The sequence below is a fragment of the Ursus arctos genome, unplaced genomic scaffold, assembly GCF_023065955.2.
Source record: "Ursus arctos isolate Adak ecotype North America unplaced genomic scaffold, UrsArc2.0 scaffold_25, whole genome shotgun sequence".
In the NCBI taxonomy this organism is placed as follows: Eukaryota; Metazoa; Chordata; class Mammalia; order Carnivora; family Ursidae; genus Ursus; species Ursus arctos.
This window is the reverse complement of record NW_026622930.1, coordinates 37,152,179-37,168,684: the sequence shown is the minus strand read 5'-3', so window position 1 is coordinate 37,168,684 and position 16,506 is coordinate 37,152,179. Positions and strand designations below refer to the sequence as shown.

At 38.1% G+C, this 16,506-nt stretch overlaps 1 protein-coding gene and 1 long non-coding RNA gene across 3 annotated transcripts in view; one reads left to right on the top strand and one right to left on the bottom strand.

Annotated features, from left to right (window-relative positions):
* The window catches only part of LOC130544840 (uncharacterized), a 67,726-nt gene extending 63,387 nt beyond the window's left edge, over positions 1 to 4,339 (bottom strand). The window contains exon 1 of the long non-coding RNA XR_008961494.1: positions 4,246 to 4,339. This is a non-coding gene — a long non-coding RNA (uncharacterized LOC130544840). The remainder of the gene's footprint in view (positions 1 to 4,245) is intronic.
* Positions 4,340 to 4,395: 56 nt separating this feature from the next.
* The window catches only part of SNAPC1 (small nuclear RNA activating complex polypeptide 1), a 28,058-nt gene continuing 15,947 nt past the window's right edge, over positions 4,396 to 16,506 (top strand). The window contains exons 1-7 of one of the 2 annotated variants that reach the window (XM_026480438.4): positions 4,396 to 4,602; positions 7,169 to 7,328; positions 7,485 to 7,625; positions 8,204 to 8,308; positions 12,613 to 12,771; positions 14,543 to 14,611; positions 15,331 to 15,393. In XM_026480438.4, the coding sequence (XP_026336223.2) occupies positions 4,475 to 4,602; positions 7,169 to 7,328; positions 7,485 to 7,625; positions 8,204 to 8,308; positions 12,613 to 12,771; positions 14,543 to 14,611; positions 15,331 to 15,393 (825 nt within the window). In that variant the 5' untranslated portion in view covers positions 4,396 to 4,474. The remainder of the gene's footprint in view (positions 4,603 to 7,168; positions 7,329 to 7,484; positions 7,626 to 8,203; positions 8,309 to 12,612; positions 12,772 to 14,542; positions 14,612 to 15,330; positions 15,394 to 16,506) is intronic. The other variant, XM_057318735.1, reaches the window with a different exon arrangement.

Here is a 16,506-nt window from a genome sequence, read left to right as displayed (position 1 = left end):
TCTTTAACTTCATGTTGCAAAGCCTAAATTCCAGGCAAGTACAACCTGGAGATTGGAGAGATTTGGAACTCCTTTCTTTCTTTCAGACAGTATTCATAGGACAGGCTCTATCCCAGGTGCAGCAGGCCAAGAGTGCTAGGACCCCAATTTCTTTCACCCCAGCTCACATGTAAGCTGGGAGTTCCATGCCAGCAGAGGCAGCCTGAGAAGAATAGAGACTACTGCCCCCTCCCAGAACCCTGCTCCTGAAGCAGAGGTATCATTCTGAGAGAAGTGGGCCTCTGTCCCCATCCCCAGCTCCATAGCAGTGGCTCAGAGATTTTGCCCCGGGGGAGAGAAAGTCCATTAGAACAGAGAACTCAGAAGCTCTCCCCACAGGAATGGACTTTATTTGGAAGAGGGTGAGAAGATTCAAACCCAAAGGTGCTCTTGAAAAGAATGGATGTTTTGGTGGTAAGTAATTAAGAGGAGGCGGACAGCTCTATGGCAGCCACAAGTTAAACTACAGGCCAACGAGTTTACCAGAAAAAGCCAAGGAAAGAGACAACTAAGAGACGCCCTCCTTGGATCAGAACAAGCCTCAAAGACTACCTCTGCAAAGGAGCCTAAATGTAATTGGCTTAGACTATGAAGCAATTCATGCCCCCAAGACATTGTCAAAAGCAATCGAGCAATCAATAGGCAATTACTGGAGCCTAATGGCTGGGTGTGATAACAACAGAGTCAGGCTCTTTTAGTAGAGAGATCTGGAAGAGAGACAGACAAAGAAAGCCTTGCTAAAACCACTATCATCCCAGGTAACCTTGTGCAAAGCTACGGCTGTACCCTCCGGGTAGTTACTTAAGAGGCTTCACCTCCTGGGGGAAACGGACTTCACTAAAATAGTCCAGTCAGGTCACTAAACAAATAAACAATGAAACAAAAAAACAACAAGACCCATGGGAAAGGGGGAGCAATCAGTATTCAGAACTGCTACAATAAATTATATATATACTAACAGTAAATATTTTGGTATCTTAACAACAGGTGCAGAGCCATACAATTGTGTATTGGCATCAATTAGGCCTGCACATTTGATATGTGACAAAAGTAAGTGACTTTTTAGATCATTAGGGAAAGGATGGACTATTCAATTGGAGGTGCAAGGAAATTACACATATGGAAAATACATATATAGACATATATGCAAAAAAGTGAAATTGGATCCTTCACTCGTAGCACACATTGAAATAATTTTTACATGGATACAGTGAATTAAAAGTGAAAGGCAATGCTTTAAGACTTTTGGAATAAACTTGTGGCAGCAATGTTGGCAGTTCAACAAAGATTATGCACCTCTTCCATAGATCGGAGCTCTCAGCCCAGTTAGGAACGTTTCCCAGGTCTCCTTGCCTTGTGGTAGGACTATGTGAGTGACTTTTAGATAACAGGATGTGGACTGAAAGAGTGTACACCAGTGCTTCCTAAACTGTCTGTGGTAATGGACAATTTGTATCCAATTTATTATCGATTAATAATTTGTTTTGTAAACAAAAACAAAAACAAATAAATTACCAGAAAAATTGATATTTAAAAAGTCAGACCAAATGCAAGCCCCTTTTTTAGTATTAGATTTAACAGACATAAAATTACTTTGCCAGATTGCTATTAAAAGTTTACAAATACTTATTCTTAATTTCCATACTATTGAGTGATGGAAAGGTAATAAATAGTTCGTGGACTACCAGAGGTTAGCAGACCACCTGTTGAGTATACACCACATCTAGGCATGGCTCATAAAGTTGTCTCATGCAGTCTTTCACATTCTTTCTTCTCCCCTGTCTACAGACTAGATGTCTATGCTCAGGGCGACTTTTTTTTTTTTTTTTTTTACAGATTTTATTTATTTATTTGACAGAGATAGAGACAGCCAGCGCGAGAGAGAACACAAGCAGGGGGAGTGGGAGAGGAAGAAGCAGGCTCCCAGCAGAGGAGCCTGATGTGGGGCTCGATCCCAGAACGCCGGGATCATGCCCTGAGCCGAAAGCAGACGCTTAACCGCTGTGCCACCCAGGCGCCCTTCAGGGCGACTTTTAAAAAACCAATGGCTGAAGACCGCAGAGGTTTCATCAGTCTGGGTCCCTGGATGACTTCTCCGAGCAGAACCCTTCCTGCCCCATCTTACCATTAATTGAAACTAATGGGAAAAAAATTTTTCTTTTTTGTCAAGCTACTGAGCATTTAAGTTTATTAAGTCACACTACTGGCACTAGCTCAGCTAATAATAAAATATAGGGAACATATTTATAGACAAAAGTCCTTATTGGAAAAGACTTAAAAATTGACTACACTAAAAATAAGAATCTCTGTACATCAAAAATCAGCATAAAGATAGTAAACAAAAACAAATCAGCCTGGGGAAAGATATTTATAATACATATAACATATACCAGTTTAGCATTCAGAATATATAAGGTGATCCTACCAATCAATATGAAAAAGGCGAACCATCCAATTGAAACATGGACAAAATATATGAGCAGGCATTTCATAGTAGAGGGACTAGGAAACAAATTAGAATTTAAGAAGCTGCGCAACCACATTAACAATCAGAGAAATGCATGTTAAGACCACAATTAGATATCAAGTTTCTGAGATGGTATGGCTGAATTTGTAACTGCCATATGCAGATAGTGAAGTGAAAATCAGTTCAGCCGTGCTACGAAAACAATTTGACATTATCTTTTAAAGTTTTATAATTACACCCATTATCATCTAACAATTCTACTGTATGATGATGTATATATACTGCCGTAAGATGTAAGTAGAACTGCCAACTTTGGCAAACAAAAATAAAGGACATCCTTTAAAATACAGTTAAACTGTGTATACGATAAACAATGAGTAATTTCTAAATTTTATCTGATATTCAAATTTAATTTGGCCTCATCTACTTTATCTGGCAACCCTACAAATAAGAGGAGCCATGTACAAAAGTGTTCATAGTAGCATTGTTGATAATAGTAAGATCTACAACCCACCTAAATTTGCACAGAGGAAATAATGGATAAACTATGTATTCACACAACAGAACATTAGGCAGCAATGAAAATGAGTGAACTACAGCTATGAATAAATCTTAGAAACATTATTTAATGTAAAAAGTAATTCAAAGACCATATATATTAGAAATTGAAAAAAAAAGTAAAGTAAAAAAAGTAAAAGAAAGGGGAGTGGTGCTTGGCTGGCTCTGTTGGTGCTACTCTTGATCTCTGGGCCATGAGTTCAAGCCCCAAATTGGGCATAGAACTTACTTTTAAAAAATTGCAATACCATTTTCATGACTCAAAACCAACCACAACTAAACAATATGTTGTTTAGAGATCCATACACATGTCATAAAGTACATACAAGAGAATGAAAAGCAAAACAAAGTAGTCGTTACTAAGGTAGTGGTAGAGGCAGGAGAATAGGTTAGAGGAGGAGTTCACAGGTTAATGTGACAGAGTTGGTAATGTTTTCGTTCTACACAGGTAGAAGGTACACAAATACTCTTTCATTGCTATGCTTCTTATCTAAGATATGCTACAAAAGATTTTCTGTATTCATAAAATATTACATAAAATTTAAACAATAGATCAACAATCAGGAGAGTTAAGTGAGTTGAACGGATCTACAGACAGATCGTCTAATGCTTTCCATTATACTGGGATACCACTCCTGAAGGATAAATATAGCATGCCCTACAATCTGAAAATGGCGAAAAGGACAAAATACAGCTCCATATCTAGCTCCAGGGAGAATCTAAGAGGTGGGGCTCACAGAGAGCCCATCAAGCCAAATAATCGATAAATGTAAATAAATACTTTCCGCTAAGTACTGCGCTAGATTATTATGATTATAGGGGGTGGGCGGCGACGTTCACAAGTTTCTCAACTTGCGGTTGCAGAAGACTGCTACGGTTACAACGAGAGACACATTAAGCACTATATTATGTGGTTGTAGACTGTGACAGAATGAGTCCAGTCCATTTCCTAGTAAACCGTCTTTAGATCCTGTTTCCACGAGGAGGTAGGTTGAAGATCGGGAACTGCTCTTGCCTAGCTATAGAAGTTGACTTCTGTCACACTAGGGTCACTTTAAAGGAAAGTGATAGTAAGGGTAAAGCCAATTTACACAAGCTTGCCTAATGCAAACCTAAAATCCTTCCTGGGCTCACAGAACGCTTGAGATATAAACCTTTTCAATGAAATTTGAAGGACTGACCTTAACCCTAGGTTAAGAGGAGTTGAGCAGGTAAAACGCACAGGAACCCAAGCATGCGCAGTAAGCAAAACCACGTTGCGCACGAGTCCGGCTGGAGGCGGAGCTAACGGGGCCGGAAAATACGTCCCGGAGCGCAAGTGCGTCACGTATAGGGGGCGGCACGTCCGGTCCTGGTTTCCTCGGCTACAGCGGCGGGGTGAGCGGCGCGTGGCGTGTGGGCATCGCAGGCATGGGGACTCCTCCAGGCCTGCAGACTGACTGCGAGGCGCTGCTCAGCCGCTTCCAGGAGACGGATAGTGTGCGCTTCGAGGACTTCACGGAGCTCTGGAGGAGTATGAAGTTCGGGACCATCTTCTGGTGGGTGTTTGTACTCTGCTGCCCGCCTCTCTCCCTGGTCGGGGGTGGCGTAGGAAGCTGCTTGCTTCTCCAACGCATCGCAGCACCTGAGAAAGGCGGCAGCCTCAGAATGCTGCCCCCAGCTATCCTGGGCCTTCTTTCTGGGCACTTTCATTGGTTTCGGCTGCATCCTTTTGCGGCCGCCTGCAGAGTATGTTATTTCTGCCTGGCCGTCGTTCTAAACCCTCTTCTCCATCTCCTCTGCCTCACCCTGGCCTAGGTCACCCATCGTTTGCCTTCCTCCAGTGCTGTTCTCTTAGAAACCCATGTATAAACACAAAACAAACACCTAAGCAAGGACAAACCGCTGCACGACTGAATTCATTTTTCATACAACAACCAACTTTCTAAAGTGTGAATTTTATCTTGTCACTCCCCTGCTTACCACTCCAGTGGTTTCCATTGCCCTTAGGATAAAGCTCAAATGCCCTAGTATGCCCGGCAAGACCCTCCCTCACTGACCTCAGCCCATCTCCGCGGCGTTATCTGCCGTTCCCCTCCAGGCACTGACTTGCTCCATTCTGCCTGTGGCCCTCTTCAGGCGTTTCCAAAGCCTGTAGCTTTCCCCCGGCGCTTTCTGTTAGGCCACCTTTTTCTTCACTCAGTTTTAAGCTCAAATGGCAATTCTTTAGGGAAACCTTCCTTTGCCCTTCTAGAGTAAGCAAAGCGTTCATACTCTGTTTTTCCTACAGCACTCTCCTTACTTTATCTGTGGACTTATCACAAGTTATTGTAAAGTGGAGTGGAGTGGAGTGGTTAAGAGCAGATTACTGAGTCCCACTGCCTGATACTGAATCAGAGTCCACAGAGTAACTTTGGGGAGGTTGCTTGCCTGAGCTTCCATTTCTGTAGAATGGAGACAGTGATAATCATATTGTAGTTCTGAAGGTTAAATGAGCTAATATATGTTAAATGCACTCTAAGTACTCCCTAAATATTCATTATTATTGCTTTAAAATTTTCCTTCCACTCAGTAGAGCTCTGAGGACAGTGGATGAATTTGGTATCCATTAGCATAACATATATAATATTGAAAAAGCTAAATAATTGGCTGAATGAGTTCTTATGATTAAAACTGTGTTTTCCTGAATAAAAAGTAAAATCTTTTTTGTCTTAATATAATAATTACTAATGTAATTTGTACATTGCATGGTTTGAGGATAGAGAGCTATTTGTTGTACAGTTAATGAAAGGAAAAGGGCTGATTTTTAAAAAAGATTTTGTTTATTAGAGAGCATGAGGGGAGAGGGAGAATCAGGTTCCCCTCGGGGCTCTATCCCAGGACCCCAGGATCATGATCTGAGCTGAAGGCAGACACTTAACCCACTGAGCCACCCAGGTGCCCTGGAAAGGAACTAATTTTTTTTTTTTTAAGATTTTATTTATTTGACAGAGCGAGAACACAAGCGGGGGTGGAGCAGGCAGAGGGAGAGGGCGAGGGAGAAGCAGGCTCCCCCGCAGACCAGAGAGCCCGATTTGGGGCTCCATCCCCAGACCCTGGGATCGTGACCTGAGCTGAAGGCAGTTGCTTAACCAACTGAGCCACCCAGGCGCCCCAGGAACTAATTTTTTAATGGCTGCTAAATGTGATGTGTTTATAGCTTAATTTATTTAATCCATATAACAACTCCGAAAAGCAGGTGTATAATTATCCTTGTTTTATAGAAGGGGAACTTGAGACTTAAGGATCCTGGTTAAGTAATCTCCATTACCACACAGCTAGTAGGTGGTAGAGCAAATATTGAAACCTGTATGTCTGCCTGCTTCCAAAACCCATGGTCTTCCAGTGCATCTCCCCTGAAGAGTGGCAGTTAAGGAAAATTTTCCTGGGGTTACCTTAATATTTAGCTAATGAGGAAAAACTAAGTGAGAAAAAAAGTAGGGACTACTTGAGTAGTGATGTTATTTCTTTAGAAATGGCTTTGGTTGCTAATTCTACAGTAGATATTTTGCATTCTTTTAGTATATTTTTTATTTGAAGAGCCCAGGCTTTAGGAGTATAGGGTGGTCTGCTTTCCTAATCTGCTCCTTTACTTGGCGAGCTTTACTCTGCAGAATTGGGAGGAGAGCATGGGTTAGGTTGTATTGTGGTTCTCTAACTTTTTCACCAAGGTGTCTCAAAGACAAATGAGATGTAGGGTGAATCCCTGAAAGTATTGGGGAAAATCTCCATTATATATTAAAATGCATGTAATTTTTTGTATTTTATTCTGTAATATAACCATGCTTATTTTAATGTTTTAAATGTTTAAAATTCTTAACCTGGGAATAATTTGTAACCCCTCCCTTTTTGCTCCCCAATTCAGCAAGTAAACTTGATGTTTTAGAAGGAGCATGATGTTTACCTAGTGTATGCCTATGCCTCAGGGTAAGAAGCACAGGAGAAAATTAGACCATGCTTGATCATGAAAGGATCAGATGTGGAATGCCCATTCAGTTTCTAGCAGCTGCGAGGATATACCTCTTCTAATTTTTGTTCGTTACTTATTTACTGAAAGTCATAATATGTTTTTTCTTTGTTTCCTAGTGGTAGAATGAGAAATTTAGAAAAGAACATGTTTACAAAAGAAGCATTAGCTTTGGCTTGGCAATATTTTTTACCTCCATACACCTTCCAGATCAGAGTTGGTGCTTTGTATCTGCTATATGGATTATATAACACCCAACTATGTCAACCAAAACAAAAGGTAATACTTGTTTTCCCTCAGCAAAATAGGAAAATAGGTACCATGTTTTCACAGCAAACTGATTTTAATGGGAATACCAGTGTTGCAAAATTATAATAACATTTGTAAAAAACGATTTACCTTTATTAACAGTTTTTTTACTCTTCCTGTTTGTAGATTAGAGTTGCCCTGAAGGATTGGGATGAAGTTTTAAAATTTCAGCAAGATTTGATAAATGCACAACATTTTGATGCAGCCTATATTTTTAGGAAACTACGACTAGACAAAGCATTTCACTTTACAGCAATGCCCAAATTGGTATGTTGTCTAAAATAGATCTTTGTCAAAATGAGAAATTATGCTTCATGGTTCATAAAGCACCTCAGTTTCCATAAAGTGGAAAAGATACTATGTAATTTCTAATACTTGTAGGAAAGTTTCTTAAAATAGGAGAAGATGCTTTCTGATTACTTTTTTTTGCAAACAAAAATTTAGTCTCTGCTTTTAAATGCAGTGTGTTTCTAAATGCCATTTATTAAATTGTTAGAAGAGGAAATTCGATCTGGCATCTGCCATTTGCTTATTTCTTTATTCAGACATCAGGTTACTGAAAGAGCACCAAGGAATTCTAATGTTAGTTGGTGAAAAGTTGAAACTTCCACTAATAAAATATATTTCTTCAGTCTTAGCGACAGTTGAGACACTAGATTAAAAGAGCATTAAGTCCTAATTCTGGTTCTGAATCATCAGCTGGCAAATCATGTAACTTGTCTGAATACCATCCGAATTTATAAGCATATAGCATGGCATCTTAAAGGTTATTTTTAAAGTCTAATAGTCTTTGGAAAATGGATTATCTAAAAAATATCTTTTAAAAGACATTCATTATCATATAGCTATCATATAGGATGAAGAAGAAAATTCAACGAGCTGAAGTTACAGAAGAATTTAAGGACCCAAATGATCGTGTAATGAAACTTATCACTTCTGATGTATTGGAGGTAAATTTGTTTTTTTATGGCCTTGAAATTAAAAAAAAAATTGTTTTATTGTTAACTATATATTGAAGTTATACCTTCATCTATGGGATACTGAAATTTTTCTAATGATTTTAACCAATCATAGAATGCTTATTGTTCCTCCAAAGTATCAGAAATAATACATCCTAAATATATGAAAATTTACGGAATAAATCTTGAAACTCAGTGAGAAGCAAAAAGATGTTTCTACATCTGACTGTACTTGGCCTCATTTAGATTCAAATACTGAAACCACCATTTGTATTTGACTTTAGATAGGTCATAAAACAAAAATTTAAAGTGACTTTATTTTTATTTTTTAATATTATGTATTAATTTCCTAAGTTCCTTTTTAAAATGTTTATTTAAAAACCCATTGAAAACAATGGGGCTGTTCTGATAAAACAAAAACTTGAAGTCAAGAATTATGGATAAGAGGCACAGTCTTAAAGCAGTTTTACCATCTAATTTTATTTTGGTATTTTATTTCGGTTGTTCAGTATTGAGGGAAAAAACAATCTTCTTTCACGTGGATCAGTAGTGAGACTCATAGAATTTTACATGCGTGGAAAGGCACCACCCAGAGATTAAAACAAAACCCATTACAGGACTACAGCCTTGTAATCTATGATATATTTACATTTCAAAAGAATGGATATATATATATATATATACACACACACACACACACACACACACACACACACACACACATAAAGGGAAAGAGAGTTCTCGTGAGTGAGTGAGTCTAACCAGGTAGCAGCCTTGGTCAGGTTTTTTAATTCCTTTGAGCCTTAGTTTCCCCTTCTTTAATATTAGGATTACCATCCTTATTTCATCCAATTGCGAGAATTGAAACCAAATTATGCCTGAATAATGCTGAGGATGTCATGTGGCACATAGTAGGCTCTTGATAGATACTACTTTATTTTTTTTCTCAACTCTATTTGATCTTTTCATGTATCAGGAATGAAAGGAGGGATCAGATCTTCGATTTGCTCAAATGTTTCTCTGTGTTTTAGATGTCACCATATTCTAATAGCTTCAGCCTGTCAGATTTCATCTATGATGTTTGTGATTAAGGTAGCAAATTGATTTTTTTAAAAATATTTATTTATTTATTTATTTATTTATTTATTTATTTATTTATTTGAGAGAGAGAGGGAAAAAGTGTGTGTGTGTGCATGTGCAAGAGCTGGGGAAGGGGCTGAGGGAGAGACACCCTCAAGCAGACTCCCCACTGAAATGTGGAGCAGGTCACGGGGATCAGTCTCAGGACCCATGCGATCATGACTTGAGCTGAAATCAAGAGTCAGATGCTTAACCAATTGAGCCACCCAGGCAGCCCAGCAAATTGATTTTTGAAAGTACTCTGGGTATGCTCTGTAAAATAACTATTTTTAAGCAAGAATTGTTAATTTGAGATCTATTAGATCCCAGTGGCCTTCAGATGGTCCATGTGTCCTTTTCCCCCATATTGTGTGATCAACTGTCGTACATATGGATGTGTGGTTAGGTTGAGGTACCATAACTACCTTCACATTTTCAAAAGTGTTCATGCTCCACTCCCCTCCCCCCACCAATAGATAAGAATTACTGCGTTAGAAGGAAGTTGTTTACTAAATGTCTAAAGACATAGTATAGTGCAGGAGCTAACAAGATGTTTTGTATAGATTATTTTATTCCTCATAATATCCCTGCCAGATAGGTGTTTTAAACAATTTTTAATTATTTGTTAAACTTCAAGTTTATATTTAGGCTTAGGGTAAGGAGTCAATTAGGAGAGGTTGTATGGAAGGAGGAGGTGCAAGCTTCCTGCTGTAGAGGAGGTAGGCAGTCTGATTGAAGCCCAGTGGAGAGATTAGCCTTGACCAGGAGAAGGCATAATTCTTTTGAAACTTGGGGAAAGGAGGTGAAAATGGATTCATATGATTTGTTGTGAAGAGGAAAAGTAGAAGGCAAACAGAACTGATAGGCTGACCTTTAAGAGAGGGCATTGGGGGTTCAAGGAATTGAGAATAGAGAAAGTTTGGAATAGCCACTGTGAAGAACAAAAGGTTTGGGATACCAGAAAGGGTTTGCCAGGGAGCACTGAGGTTAATCATAAAGGGGCAGAGGATGTTTTAGTACAGCAAGACATTGCATTGTTCTTTTCCATATTCTCCTAGTGAAAGAGATGATTGAATCAAATTGGTTATAATTTTTGGTTGTGGACTAATAATGGTGGTAGAATGTTAATTTTTTTCTCAACATACCTTCTTAAACATGCTTTATTTTAAGTTCTTTTACTCTGTGAATTAAAGGTTCTGAAAGTGTTGATGTGAGGTTCCTCTGTTTTAAAAAAAATTGTATATGTCAGCAAACAGGTATGGAAGATTTTAGAGAACAGAGCTGAGGTGATGCACAAAGCCATGTCCTTTTAGGGTGATTGGGGAGGAGGGTCAGAAGGGCTAAGCTATGGAATGCCAATTCCTAGAAGCTTCTGTGTGAAGTTATCCTGACTATCTAGGGTCTTTGGCTGCCAAAGATCTGCTTTGAGAGCCTTATCACTCTATCCTGTCCTAGTGTAGTCTTTGACCCATTCTCACTGATAATCCTTACGTTTCCTCTGCGCAAATGCTGTTAAGTCTGCCTGTCAGCACCTGCATTTTTGTCCACTCATTAATTCCAGTTTTGTGGTTAAGGAGGCACAATCAAATGAAAAGAATAGGACCAGAACTTCTGATTTTTGTTGAATCACTGTATTGGGGAACTGAAACTAATATAACTTTGTATGTTAACTATAATGGAATTTAAAAAAGTATATGGGGAAAAAGAAACTTTTGATTTTCAATTTTAACTCTGCTACTTAAATAGGACCTTGAGCCATTCATTTCATTTCTGAGTCTTTATGTATGTGGTTGTAATAATGGCTATGATCTGTTGAGTTTTCAGCATGCACCAGGACCTATGTTAGACGTTTTATGTTGTTATCTCACTAATAATCTTAGTAACCCTGTAAAGGAGGTGGTATTTCCTAATTTTAAAAACAAGGAAACTGAGGTTCAGAGATGTTAAGTAATTTCCGTAAAGTACAGGTAAGGTGCAGACTGGATTTGATTGTCCAAGCCTGTAAGGCTCTAGAGTCCACGTACTTTGTTTTATTTCTTAGTCCTTTACCTTTGTATAGTGCTTTACATTTATGGAACAGTCCCACTTGTATAAGCTCGCTTAATACTTTTGCACTGGGTTAGATGGCATCGCTTAATTTTGTACAAATGTGGAATGTGATTCCCATATTGAGGGATTTGCTCAAAGTCACAATCTAGCAAGTGACAGAACTCAGGCTCAAAACAGGTCCAGCTAGTGGTCTTTCCCCTGTATTGTATTGCATGTAGTAAAATATAGGAGTATAGTACACGGTAAGCTGTACAAAGTGAGGGGCTCGCCATGTCTGGACACTGTTCTCCTGTGAAGATCCTGCATGTGAGCGCTCGCCGCTGCCCAGCAGTTTCTCATTGCTTGAACAGGTATCTGTCGATTCCATCAAAACCTACCGGAAATGAATGGAGTAGCCTAACTTGGGGATGACTCAGATGTTGCAGAAGTCATCTGTGATGGAAATGTTAGTAGTTCTTTGCTGGTCTTTGAGCTAAGTCTCAATACCGGTCTTACCTGATTTCTCAAGTCTGCCTATAATGTGTTCTCCTTACCCCATAGACCTGCCCATTTGGCTGGAGGTTTCTGGGGAATGAACGTCTAAATAATAAGTGATTCCTCAAATGTTGTTGTAAATTGCCTTCCGTTTCTTTTAATCCTGGATCTTACTAGTGGACAAATGATGAAGCTTATAGGCACGGAGGCGTTAAGATTTGTGAAAGTCAGCACATCTCTGTGAGGATTGGATGAGAGTTGTTACATAGGAATTTATGGCTGAACATAAAGAATTATGTAAATATCTTTGAAATGATAATATGAAATTTTAAAAAATGTGATCTTAGCTATCATTAGTGATATTTAATGATGTTACACTACAAATAATTTTTGCTGTGTCCTGTTTTTTCCCTGCATCTCTCCATACAGTGTACATCAGTCAGTGTTTGTTGAGTTAAATTCAGTGAATCATTATCTCTGGAAAGCAGCCTCTTCATTAATAAAGTTGTACCATTTTGGTTGCATGATTATATTATTTTCAATATATTGTAGCATATTATTCCTTATCAACTTAGTCGTTTTATTTTGTGTTGGTTTTGCCTTTAAGTTTTGCCTCAAAAACTGTAATAAAAGACTCATCTTTTCACTTTTAGGAAATGCTGAATGTTCATGATCATTATCAGAACATGAAACATATAATTTCAGGTGATAAATCCAATCCAGACAAAGCACTCAGCTTGATAAAGGATGATTTTTTTGACAATATTAAGAACATAGTTTTGGAGCATCAGCAGTGGCACAAAGACAGAAAGGTATGTGACTGCCTGTTTGCCACCTCACCATTGTATTTGCATTGAACACTAGTGGCTGGACATGGGTGAGAAAGCTGAGAGGCAGCTTAGTTGAGTGGCTACATTCTTCAGGAGTTAAGATTTCGAGGACTTTATTTTTCTAGCTCTGGCTTTGCCAGTTATCAGCTATGTGATGTTATTTAACCTTACAGACAGATTTTGTTATGTTATTATATAAGTAAACAATGATAATAACAATTCTATGGTATGTGTTAAATAATATACATTATGTATAGTATCAGTGTAACTGTAGAGGAATAAATAATCTTGGTATACCACAGATTTATTATAATCTTTATAATTTAGCATTTTCCAGAGGTCTCACACTGGCAGTCTTTGGGTCAAATCCTATACACAGGTGTGGTTTGTTTGACACAGTGTTGATCCTAACATTGTTTAAAAAAGTTGAGTTAATCACTAGAATTTAAATTTTTGTGACTTCATTTGAAATTCCAGACATCCAGCTTCCTTAAAAGTCAGTGGTTTGGAGGCACGTGGGTGGCTCAGTCAGTTAAACATACAACTCTTGATTTTGGCTCACGTCAAGATCTCAGGGTTGTGAGATCAAGCCCTGTGTTGGGTTCCGGGATCAGCGCAGAGTCTGCTTGAGATTCTCTCCCTCTCCTTCTGCCCCTCCTCCCATGCACATGCTCTTTGTCACTCTAAAATAAATAAATAAATCTAAAAAAAATTTTAAAAAAATCAGTGATTTGGTAACACTGGTCCCATTTTTCTACATGGCACAGGCTGTTAGGCCTGAGTTGTGGCTTCTTCCATTGTGATCGGCATGCTCTCCCTGCCCTGGTTTACCCATTTACAAATGTCATCAACACAAGTCTTCAGTTTAGTTTTCTGATCCATGTACTGTTGCTAGGGCTGCCCATTTTCCACAGTAACTTTTTCACCTAGAGAGACTTTTTTACTCTGGAAACCTTGTGGCCAGCCTTGCTAAATTTAACTTTGAAACCACTACTCCATCTTATTTTCGTAAGTACTTTTAGGAAAAAATAAAAGTAAAACAAGCAATTTCTGATGACTTACTGTGTATCTGATAATGTATTAGTATTTTCACAAATGCTCCATGGGTATTATTTTATATATCGTCTTTCAGAAAGATTGGCTGCCAGTTTTTGGCTTTTCATTGTATAAAGATAGCTGGTTCAAAAAAAACAAAAAACAAAAGGGAGCTGCCTCAAAACTTAATTTTAGAAAAGATAAAGAAAGTGATGAAATGACAGTCTCGGAAAGGAGGAAACAATTTGCTTCCTCTACCCACATTTATTTTAATGACACACAACACATTTTAGACTGTTTGAATACTTTGTTACAAATGGGTTACACAAATGACCTAGGCAATTCATGTAAAAATTATTAGGTACTCTCTTAAAGTACTTTTATAGTACCTTTTTTTTGTACTCTTTTAATAAACTCTTCAATTAGCATTACTAAGACCTCTGAAAACCTGAAGGAAAGGAGAATAAACCAGTTTTCTAACTGCTGTATAAAGTGTATATTTTCCTTCATTAGTTAGGATTTAGGCATTTCGTTTAAGAACTATTCTGAAACCTAACCTTGATCTTAATGTCAGGTGGTGAACCATGCTGTAATAACGTGAGATGATCTTTTAGTTTTTTAGTAATTAAATGATTCTCATTGCTCTGAAATGATTTGGAATTGAGTTTTAGTTCATTTGAATTATAAATGTGTATATATAACTTTTTTGCTCTTTCAGAATCCACCCTTAAAATCAAAAGCTAAAGATGGAGAAGAAAAGAGAGAAGGAAATTCACAAGAATCAGAGGTCAGAAAAATTCACTATATGATTGATTACAGGGCAATAGTTTAGTTAGCTTTTTTTCATTTGATATGTGGCTGTGATTCTGTATAAAAGTATCATGACCCTTGGTCAGTATTATCACAATTACCTGAGACAATTCTGAGACATCAGTTCTCTGAAGAATTAGTCTGTTCTTTACTGGAAACCCTATGACAGACACACCAGGTGTAGATTGGGAGTGAGGATAGTTAAGTGTTTCTGCAGGGAAAGGGGAGGATAATGGTGTAAGGTGTTCTCAGTCCTTACACAGGGTAGTGTTTTTTGCAGTATGTCTTTTCTTTCTTCCTGTCTGACTTTCAACCAGTATGGAGCTCTAGCTACTATTTACTGCTTCCTGCCTCCGGAATTTTCATCCATCTTAGTGGATGGGACAAGGAGCCATCTTTGGGTATAGGCAGATGGGGGCGGGGGGGAACGGCCTGATCACCAAGGCTTTCATTCTTGTTATCCTCCTTAAATCCTGAATAATAACAATCAGTAGCCATAGGGATGGTATTGTGGACCTGGTATGAGAGTGTAGTGTGCGTTTATAGGTCTTTGGTCAATAAGTGTCCAATAAATGTTAATTTCTTTGACCCTACCTTCCATCTCAAATCTTATTTCTGATAACAAATACTTGGGAGTCCATAATTTCTTTTAATGTTTATGTTTCTTCTCCCTCTTCCTGTTTTTTTTTTCTCCAGAGATGTGAAAGGGCAGAATCTTTAGCGAGAATAAAATCAAAGGCCTTTTCAGTTGTCGTTCAGGTAAGTTATTTCTTCAGTAAGGCAATTTTGGAATTGACTTGATGCTTTTTTAACAATATTTTTATTTTTCATCAAAGTAATACGTGTACATAGTTTAAAAAGTCTAGTAGTACTACAGAGTTTACATAACCCAGCAGTCTCCTGCTGTGCCACTTCCACCCCTGTATTCCTAACCCATCTTCAGTTTTTTCTCTTTTAGTTCTCTCTTTTGGTATTTACCTGGAATTTTGATGCCTTTGCTTTTTATTGTCTTCCAGCTTTTAGTATGCCTGATCATGGAAGGTTTTAGGATTTGCTCTGTATCCCTTGAGTTTTGAAATGTCATGATAATAATGTAAGTTGGTGTGGGTCTTTTTTCCATCATTGTCCTTGGCTGTCATGGCAGGCCCTTTTGATCTGATAGCTTTCAGTTCTGAGAGCTTTTGTATATTGTTTCTTTGATAGTATTTGCTGCATTTTTGCTCCTCTTGAATTTTTATTTTTCTTTTCTGTTTTCAATATCTGTTTTCAGGGAGATTGCTTAAACTTTGTCTTCTGAGCCATTATATTGAATTTTTTATTCTGACTTTTTTTATTGCTAAGGGTTTTTTTTTTCTTCTCTGAATCTTTTCTTTAAAAAAATATTTTTTTCTGATGCGATATCTTTATCTTTTCTGTCCTTGAGGATGTTTATTACAGTGTTTTGAAGTTTGTGCCTTTTCCCCCAGAGTTCCTGTTTTTGTTTATTTTGATCTCTTTCATTTTGGTGGCTTTTTTCAAATATTTAAAGAGCCTCAGATCATATTTAAGAGTTGTCATGTGGAGATACGACTTTTTAACCTCAGTATTTCTTTTTGTTGGATCTCATCATTTTTACCAGAGAGCAATCTTCCATTCCCTTGTCTGGGGGAAAGAAGGGTAAATAAGCCCAGCCACCAATGTTTTGGGAGCCTACAGAGATAATCAAGAGGCTTACCATTTTTTATGCAGGTTTCACTTAACTTCCCTATTTTCAGTAAGAAGCGTTCCTCAGCTGTACCATTCCTTAGGCCTACAGCTTCTCTGGCTTAGCCTTTCCAGAGAGCAAGCCTCCTGTTTTCTATAGGAGGTCAGTTGTGTAGTTTTGAGGTTGGG